This window comes from Myotis davidii, unplaced genomic scaffold (assembly GCF_000327345.1).
Source record: "Myotis davidii unplaced genomic scaffold, ASM32734v1 scaffold415, whole genome shotgun sequence".
NCBI classification, from domain to species: Eukaryota; Metazoa; Chordata; class Mammalia; order Chiroptera; family Vespertilionidae; genus Myotis; species Myotis davidii.
In genome coordinates, this window is record NW_006287951.1 from 2,148,262 (window position 1) to 2,158,721 (window position 10,460).

General features: G+C 40.5%; 1 protein-coding gene across 5 annotated transcripts in view; it reads right to left on the reverse strand.

The window, feature by feature from the left end:
* RYK (receptor-like tyrosine kinase) overlaps nucleotides 1-8,046 on the reverse strand; it is a 62,032-nt gene extending 53,986 nt beyond the window's left edge. For 2 of the 5 annotated variants that reach the window (XM_015561375.1, XM_015561374.1), the window contains exon 1: nucleotides 7,841-8,046. In XM_015561375.1, the coding sequence (XP_015416861.1) occupies nucleotides 7,841-8,026 (186 nt within the window). In that variant the 5' untranslated portion in view covers nucleotides 8,027-8,046. Of the gene's footprint in view, nucleotides 1-3,562; nucleotides 3,641-4,956; nucleotides 5,064-6,104; nucleotides 6,136-7,840 lie in introns of those variants that run through there. The other 3 variants (XM_015561376.1, XM_015561377.1, XM_015561378.1) reach the window with 3 other exon arrangements.
* Between the last annotated feature and the right edge of the window lie 2,414 nt (nucleotides 8,047-10,460).

Genomic DNA, 10,460 nt, shown 5'->3' on the forward strand with positions numbered 1-10,460 from the left:
TCCGCATTTTGTTATGCTTTCTTGGTGCACCCCCTAGTGGTCTTTGTGCGCAGTCTTTTAGTTAAGCCTTGATTGTTGTAGCTAATACCAGGGGGGATTTGGCCTCCAGGCCAAGTGGCGGTGGAGTAACAGGTTTGAGGACAACCCTGCTACCAGAATCGCAGCCTGGCAGAGGAAGTCTGCAGGTGTGGAAGCCTGCCTTTTGTTGGCTCCCTTTTCGAGGGCCCCTCAAAACATGCGAGGCATTCATTAGGCAGTTCTCTTCTCCCTCTGGAATCTTTAAGATACCAATTTAAAACTGCAGTTTCAGGGGTCAGGGAAGAAACTGCCCATTGTTAAATCCCTTTTCTGTACTTTGGCGTGTACTGATTTATACGGAATCACACTTGCCAATAATCCTTTGAAGAAACTGATCAGTTCTACAGCTAACATTCATAATCTATGGCAACAAAGGAATTCTGAACAGCAGTTGTTTGTCAGAAAAGAAAGAATGAACCAAAAGACTTCAGAAAAGAAACTAGAGAAAATATAAATATTTGAATAAGCTAAAAAATAAACATTTTTGGTAATCTTCCCTTACTTGGAAATGAATGGCAACTGCAAATAGGCAACTGATGAGTAAAGCCATTTCCTTCTGAAACATAGTACAGATTTAAAGTGAATACACTTGCCCACAGCCTAACAGACTTCTAGTTTCTCTGAATTTCTCACAGAAGCCCCACTCTGCTGGGGACACTGCAGACTGCTCCCCGGGGCTACTGTTGGAACTCTGTACGAGTTCCCTGCAGACCCTCCTGACAATGGTGAAAATTTCCTGAAACCAGAGAACAGCTATGGGTGGGCATGTGTAGGAGAGGTATTCTGCTACCCTTTCATATATTGTTGCATTTCAGCTATCTAAAATATAGACACTTAACAAATGCAGGGTTGTTGGGGTTTTTTCTGGACATAGGAGAATGTTCCAGAATACAGAAGAAACTAATTATTTGTTAAAACAACCCAGTAGCTTTTGCTTCTTTTAAAGTGTGTGGCCTTGTGAAAGAGAAGCAATATCAGAGTTCTCATTCCATCTGGAAATGCAATTAGCCCATGGTATTTACCCACCACTCACTACGGCAATGTGACACATATCGAAAATAAGATATAGCTCCAGCCTCCAAGGAGACCACAGTCTGTTTGGCAAGACAAAACAGAGTTGTGTAAACACTGAAGAACAGCACTATGAGCAAAAGCTTTGATGTGTGAAAACGAATGTTAAAATTTCTACAATGTGAGCTGACATACCAACGAGCTCAGGGATCTTTGGAAGCAAATACTGCATCTCCTGGCACAGTCTTAACAGGCAAGAACCAAGAGCTTCTGATCAAGTGTCAGAGCTTGGGAGCCATGGCCCTCCTTCTGAAAGCTCGTGACTGCATACCAGGGCCAACATGACCAGGTGAAGAACCTTCTCTATGTCCCTCCTGCATTCTTGCATGACTTCCCCATTTCAAGTCAACTCTGCTTCCTGCTTCCTCCTAAATATGAGTCTTAGTTTCCTCTTATAGTAACTGATCAATAAACCAAAGTACAACCATATAACAGTATCTGAAACAGTCATCTAGAGGGGGAAAAAGTTCAACTCGATAAGCAATGAGACACTTTACTGGGATACATTCGAAAATATGCAGTATATTACTTGTTCAAAAATGCACACACACATACACACCTTATCCATGCACAGAGCATCTCTAGAAGGGGAGGCTAGAATCAGGTAACAGTGGTTGCCACAGGGAAGGGGACTAGGTGGCTGAATTGCTTGGGGTGGTACTAAGAAGGAATGAGAGACTTATTTTTCACTATATCCTCCTTGTGCCTTTTGAATTTTGTACTATGAGCATATATTGAATATTCAAAAGATTAATTTTGAAAATAAAAACCTTCAATTAACCAACTGTGCTAAAATTGCCAGAGATTATGACCTAAAACTGGAATTATGAACTCCAATGGTGGTCAAAGCCTGAAACTAGATTCACACACACACGTTTCTTAGTTTTTTTTAATTATAAAATGTTTTACGATACAAGATGATTACTTTTCTCTAAATTCTTATACCTGTTACAGGTGAACTTGTGAAATTAGTTTAGCTATATAGTTAAGCTATGAATTCCATTCATTTATTCACATTTACAGCTTTATTCAGAGTAAAACACCTGAAAAAGCCCATGTGTGCAACTGGTGTCAAATGTACCCAGGCTATGTTTTCATGCTCCTAGAAACAGGAAATTCACAGCTCCTAAAAGAGCACACTGTAATTCTAAAAAGCTCTACTGTTCACAAGTTCCCTGTCTGATGAGCTGTGCCCTGTGGCTTTTACCCCCTGCATCTCTTCTGCAGTCAGTTAAGGAGCACCTGTAACTAAGTACCAGGTGCCACACCAGGCACAGAGAACACAGAGAAATATGAAAGGGATTCCCACCTTGGGGTGCTGAGCATCGAGGAGGAATGCAGAAAAGAAATCACTACAACACTCTCCGAAATGATGAGGGCTGTGGGGACACACTCTTAGAACATGATGAGGGCTGTGGGGGACACACTCTCAGAACATGATGCGGGCTGTGGGGACACACTCTTAGAACATGATGAGGGCTGGGGGGACACACTCTCAGAACATGATGCGGGCTGTGGGGACACGCTCTTAGAACATGATGAGGGCTGGGGGGACACACTCTCAGAACATGATGCGGGCTGTGGGGACACGCTCTTAGAACATGATGAGGGCTGGGGGGACACACTCTCAGAACATGATGAGGGCTGTGGGGACACGCTCTTAGAACATGATGAGGGCTGGGGGGACACACTCTCAGAACATGATGAGGGCTGTGGGGACACGCTCTTAGAACATGATGAGGGCTGGGGGGACACACTCTCAGAACATGATGAGGGCTGTGGGGACACGCTCAGAACATGATGAGGGCTGGGGGGACACACTCTCAGAACATGATGCGGGCTGTGGGGACACGCTCTTAGAACATGATGAGGGCTGGGGGGACACACTCTCAGAACATGATGCGGGCTGTGGGGACACGCTCTTAGAACATGATGAGGGCTGGGGGGACACACTCTCAGAACATGATGCGGGCTGTGGGGACACGCTCTTAGAACATGATGAGGGCTGGGGGGACACACTCTCAGAACATGATGCGGGCTGTGGGGACACGCTCTTAGAACATGATGAGGGCTGGGGGGACACACTCTCAGAACATGATGAGGGCTATGGGGACAACAGAACATGATGAGGGCTGTGGGAGACAACACTCTTAGAACATGATGAGGGCTGTGGGAGACACACTCTTAAAATGTGATGAGGGCTATGGGGGAGGAAAGAGCAATGTACTGTGGGGACAGAAAAGGGTACTGACACCGCCAAGGAGAGGTGACACCGAGTCTTATGGTTTTATGAGATAAGTGGGAGTTAATGAGATAAAGAATGAAGAAAGCACATTTCTAGCAGAGCCAATAGCAGCATGTAACAGAGCACAGGCGATTCAAGAAATTGCCAAACAGACAAAATGGCACTAACCAATTAGCTGGAGAGACACAGAAGAGAAAGGCAGGGACGAGATTGTGAAGTCTTCCTAACTGGATTCTGGTGGCAACTGAGAACCTGGAGCAGCTCTGTGCTGGGTGCACCAAAAGGCCACCCAGAGACAAGACCATTTACAAGATCATTTGCATATGTAGGTAAGAAATAAATTAAGGTCCAAACTACGGATGAGGCATTAGGTTCCGACATAAGGAGGAAATTAATTTAAGGTTTTAATTATGAGAAAGAAGCAACTAGACTTGGAAGGTCTAAGAGGAGAAGTCTAGGATCCTGTCTGGGCTTCGGACCTAGCCATGTAACTCGATAGAGACACCCTCCAACAAGTCAGGGAACTTCTGCAGTACCAAGAATGCCCTACCAGCAACAGCAGCCCAAATGCGCACTAATGATAGTATTTAATATCTGCCACAGAAGTAGTTTAGAAATTATGCTGTACATGACAATGCGAAGAAAATGGATGCACAATAGAGCTGTGCAACATGTACCCCCGGCCAACACTGCTTCCCATTCAAACGTGTGTTCACCAGAACTCCTTCTTCTATCTACGCTCCTCCACTCCAAGTTCCCCCCATGACAGGCTCCTAAAAACTCCTCATGCACCCTCTAACAGTGATGTCAGATCCCTGAAACTAATTCCAAATAAAATCATCAGTGTGTGATGATTAATATATATATATATATATATATATTGATCTTTATTGTTGAAAGTATTAAATATGCCCCCCCTCATACCCCCATTGTTTAATTTAGTTCAATTGTAACTGTGACATTCCACGTTGTCTTTTTAGCTACAGGTCTCCCCATACACTTGCCTAGGACACATTCTCATAATATATCAGCATTCTTTTTTCCTAAGTGGGCCCAGAAATAGTCACCTTGTTCAAGGTTAGTAGAGTACCTAGAATAGAAACTTCTACTTCATTAGATTTGTCTCTATTTTAAAAATCCATCTATTACTTGTTTTTATATTCATCAACATTAAAGGTAGGAAAGGTAACAAATGATTGATTACCTATCAGTTTTTTTTGGAGAACACAGAAGCTTCTCTGCCTGAAAGCAATTCACAGAAACTGGATCTCAGAGTTGCAGGGAAACTTAAAATTCAAGACCCGCCACTCCACTAATGCTTGAATTCCTTCTACAACTGTTCTACCACGTGGCTGCCCAGTGCAGATCTGACTGCTTTCCATGAGAGGGAACACACTACTCTCCCTGACAGCACAATGGCTGGAAAGTGAAACCTATTTTTAGCAGATATGAAAAAACTAGTGGTTGAAAGTGTGGTAAGGAATGGGATTTTTTAAATACAATTTCAAATTCTCTCTTCAATTACTTATCTATCACAAAGAAGAAAACAGCAGTGTAAAAACCTGGTGAACTGGGTGATCAGAGTTAACAGCACCAGCGATGGGACAAGCTGGCAGTGTGTGCACTGTGAAGAACAGCACTTCTGTGGTGTTTACAATCAGAGACGTTCCTGAATCGAATCAAGAGGAAACCTCAGACAACACAGAATGAAGGACTTTCCACAAAATAACTGGCCTGTGTGTCACCAAAACATCGAGGTCAAGAAACACAAACAAAGGCCACGGATATATCCAGTTTAAGAGGGGCCTAAAGGGACATCAACCAATTGCATATATGATCCTAAATCGGGTGAAAAAAAGAGCTATAAAGATTGGGATAACTGACAAAATGTGAGTCCTGTGGTAAAATAATATTAGTGTATCAGTGTTGTTTCCTGACTTTGACCACGTTGTGTAAAGACTATCCTTGTTCTTAGAAAATATACACTGATGTATTTAAGGTTAAAGGGATGTGACTCTTGCAATTCCCTTCCACAAAGTCAAGGGGGGGAAAGTGTGGTCACATGAGAGTGGGGAGAAAGAAAGATAGAATGAATGATAAAATAAGTAAATGGAACAAACCAGTAACAGCTAGTGAATCTGGGTAAAGAATATATGAGAATTCTTTTTACTATACTTATAATTTTTCTTTATGTTTGAAATAATCAAAATTAAGTTTACCAGCCCCCTCCAAATAAGGTCACATAATCTTTATGCAAGAATACTGAAAAATGTGTACGCCGGGTTTCCTTGAAGAATTCAGGTGCACACTCATTGAAACGGACATATTTCAGATTAAAATGTCTCAAGTGAACCTTTTCTGAATTATCTATACCACATCCAGGTTGTTATGTACTAAATGTCCTTAATTATTTCACATCAATTTGTCTCTCTTCACCTCTGTTTCTGCATCTATCCACTCCTAAAAAAGAACCCCCATATTAGAATACCCCAAGGCAACAATGTTGGACAGCTGGGGTGCCCCAGGCAGTAAGGCATACATGTTTTACCCAGGATCCAACTAACAACTTTAACCACGACATTCCTGCAGCTACGTTTTAGTGCATGTATTTGTATGTGTGTACTGTTTCTATAAAGTATGCATGAACATATATAAGAAGAAGAAGAATATACGCTTATTTTTATAATCACTTTTACCTATACTTACTCACTTTGTAAGGAATGTTGGTTCATTGGTACCATCTTGTGAGAGGGAAGGGAGAAATAATGTGGCATTGTAAATCAAAATTTTTTAAACATAAACATTTTTGACCTAATCATTTCTTAGTAATAATATACTATTCAGAAATAATACCACAAATGCACAAAAATTTCTGAACAAAGATGTTCTTAATGTGTATACATATATATACACATATACACACACACATTTTTCCTGTTTCTATAGTCATCAATAACAAAGGTAGAAACAGCAACTACCAGTTGTTTTCATCATCCTGTTACCATGGATTCTGCCTGCCAAATGAAGTGAAGGAAACTATTTGTAGGAGTGAAAGGAAGCACTGTTTGAAATAGTAAAATGCTATTAAAAATCCATGTGTCAATGAGGCACTTAAATAACTATAAATCATACTTCCTTACAATATCATATTACAAAGCCACTAAAGAGAATGAGTTAAATCTATAAGTACAGAAATGGAAAAATGCCAAGATATAGTATTAGGTAGGGGGGAAATACTGTACAACACATGTGTCATAAAATCCCCTTTTTGTTTAAAAAGAGGGGGGAAAAAATGAGCCTTGAAGTATACCAAACTATAAACAATTATTACTTCTGGGTACAGATCTACAAAGTTTTAAAAGTTCTTAAAACAATTCTATAATATTTGAATTTTCCCCAAAACCACTATTGCTTTACAAGTAGAAATAAAAATCTATATTAAAGTGGTCAAATTTAAAAGACTGTGCAAAAATACAGAACAGCCACGACTTTACAATACTTAAAAAAAACACACACACTCCAGCCCAACTGGCGTGGCTCAGCGGCTGAGCACTGGCCTATGAACCAGGAGGTCAGGGTTCGATTCCCAGTCAGGGTACATGTTCAGGTTTCGGCTCGATCCCCAGTGGGGGGTGTGCAGGAAGCAGCTGATTGATGATTCTCTCTCATCATTGATGTTTTGCCTGCCCTCCCTCCCTCCCTCCCTCCCCCTCGTCTCTTTCTCCCTATCCCTTCCTCTCTGAAATCAATAAAACATACATTTTTAAAAAGCAAACTCTAACAATAGGTATTCTTATTTGTTTTTTAGTAGCAAAATTATTTTTATTTCCCAAATAAAATCCTACTCAGAAGCCTATTACAAAGCTGAAAGGAGGAGGTGGGCTCCACACTGAGCCTCTCACTCTTTGACTTTTGAGAAAACTTGTATTCAAGGAGTCTGGGAAATGTGAATAATTCAGCAAACCAAGCAAGATGTGCCTTAGGGTTAAGGGAGCTTAACCACAGCACACATGGGTGCCTGAGTCAGCGGCACCTCACTTTCACCGTTTTTCCATAGATGGGAGAGCTATATCCATTATATCAAACATGTCTAAAACACCTATCTCACCAATTCCCCCACCCTCACTCATGTTGCTTCACCGTAACAGCATAGTCATTAGCAGGTACAAATGCCCCTTCAAACTAGACCTTCATCCCTGCTTGAAAAGCCTGAAGGGATGTAAGTGTTCTGTCATAAGCTAGGCACATAAATGATGGCTACCACATTTTAAAAGACTTAAGGAAGCCTAGAGGAATAGGCTAAAGATTTAATTAAAATAAAAATCTGAAAGGATCCAGTACTGCTACAGCCCTCCACCCACTGCCCCTTTGTGCAGATACAGCCCTTGCCTCAGCCCTGGGCCTAGGTGGGGCCAGCTTGGCATCTTTGGTTGACCACACTCTTACCTTGGACTTTGCATGCCAAGTGAAGTGCAGGAAATTTGTCTCACTGGGTACTAACAGGTTAAAGGATAGAGCGTAGTGACTAACAAGGTCATTTCTCACATAATAAAGTTCTGCATCGAGACCTAGAAAAAAAAATAAAGAAAAAATAATTAAACTCCTAAAAATACTCTCAAAATCATTAACCATCAGTATTTCAAGCACAAATAATAGAGTGAAAATAAAACTGATGTACACACACATCGCAAATGTCTTCCATTGTGCTGCCTTACGAAGCAGGAAAGACACCGGGCTCCATCAACACCCACAAAGATGAAGAAACGGGTCCCAAACAATTACGTAGTTATCTGGCTAAACACAGGGTGCTGGAACCAGAACTCTGGTAACAAACACTCTTCCTTTTGGACACAGTGCTTCTCAGAGTAACACCTACAAACACTAGCCCCTTCTCCCCCCAGAACTGATGGGGATTTAGGAAGAGAGTGAAATGGAAAGAAGAAAGACACCTGGGTGAGAACACTGGTGTGAGCCAAGGCCTCAAGCCCCCCAGCCAGAGAGGACCTCGGCCTGCAGCCTGCTCCACAGGCATGACGCCTGGCGGCTCTGCAGCACGGACCACAGCACACTCACAACAGGATGTATGCACAAACATACATCCTCCCCCCTCCCTGGACTATAAGGTGGGGCAAACCATGTTTCTCCTTGTATTCTAACACAGTTTTCTGCACAAAGTAGATGCTTGACAAATACTTATTAAACAACAAGTTAGTACTGCAGATAAAGGAGAAATAATCGGGACGCCTGAGAAATGCTGGGGAAGTCACTCAAATTTCACTCATTCCCACACCATCTTCTTAAACAGGGCCACATCCAACTTCCAACACATACCACATTCTCCAATTTTGTCATACTCCTTCATCCTTCATGCATTTAATATTTTTCTTTAAAATTGATTCAATTTTTAAAACAGAAATTTTAAAGGCCTAAGTTCATCACTTTCTTGAATAAAAAAATCAGTAATAACTGTGAAAAAATACAAGGTAACTGCCAAAAAAATCAATTAAAAAAATAAAATAATATTACTAAATTCTAGCTAAATACTAGTGTCCATCAAAGAAGTGAGCTTGAGCCCTTACAAAAAGGGGGTGGGGGAGTTAGCAAGTATTTAAGAGAGGTAAAAAATCAAACAGAGACTTTTCCATGATAATCCAAAATAACTGAAAGAATAAAAGCAGGGAGTAACTTTCTCTCAGTTGATTTGTTGTTTAAAGGTGTGTTCAGGTGTCCCTCTGGTAATGCATGACATATGTATTTCATGCATTGGAGGGGGAAAGATACAGGTAAACCAACTGAAATGTAAATTTCATATTTACTGAGCCTATTCATGGGTCTCACACCTCTAGGTATGCAGAGGAGTCAAGATGGGGGTCTCACACCTCCTAAGAGAGGAGACATAGAAACAACTGCTGCAGGCACTGTTCCTATAAAATTAATTTGTCTCATATCTGAACTAAATCTAATATAATCATCAATTCAGAAATAAGATTTGAGGCTTTCACAGGGGAAAGCTGCTGCACTGGCTGGGTAGCACTGTTTTATTCATCCTAAAATTATTTTCGTTGCTACTTCATAACTGTAATGTTGTTACTGTTATGAATCATAGTGTAAATATCTGATATGCAGGATGGTTTTAGGCAACCCCTGTGAAAGGGTCGTTCGACCGCCAAAAGGGTCGCGACCCACAGGTTGAGAATCGCTACTATAGAGGGTACCGAAGGCAATGGGAGAGAGAAGGTTAGAGGTCTTCAGCAAAAGGCTCTGCCTGCTGGCAGGACAGGAAGTGCCAGCAAACATCTGGAAGCAGGATTGGAGGTGCTACAGAAAGGGAGAAAAGGAGGAGAAAGAGGGTGATAAGATGGGAGAAAGGAGGAAAAGCAACAAGAAAGCTGGGAACAAAGAAAACAGTAACAATCACAATAATTGCAAGTAGCATAAATTGATAGGTTAAAAAAAAGAAGAAAAGCAAAGAAGTAAATGAGGCACTATTAATAAACATGAGACAAACTAGAACTTAAGGTGAAAGACTTTACATTAATAAATCCATTAATATAAAATTTACTAATAAGAAAAGTGTCTTATTAATAAAAAACATAAGAAGATATAATAGTACAACTAACAAGAGTTTCAAATAGAGAAAGCAAAAACCGATAGAAAAAAAAAATCAAGAAGAAACAGACAAATAAGTCCACAATAATAGTTGGAAACTAACAGGCTCTCAGAATACAACAGATCAAAACAGATAAAAATTTAGTGTGAATATATTATTTGAACAATAAAATGTGGGACAAGAAACAAGGAGGGTTAATGAATTAGACCATACACATTAAAAACAATGGATTCTAACTAGAAATAACACAGGTTACCTTTTCTGATCAAATACCATGATAAAGAAATTAACCGTAAGATAGAATAAAGCCAAAAGATGATTATTTGGAAAGATCAATTAAATAGTTAAAACCTTTGCAAGACTGATTAAGAAAACAAAGAGAAAATACAAATTACCAATATTAGGAACAAAGAGGGAATATCATTACAAATCCTACAGATGTTAAAAATATAAAAA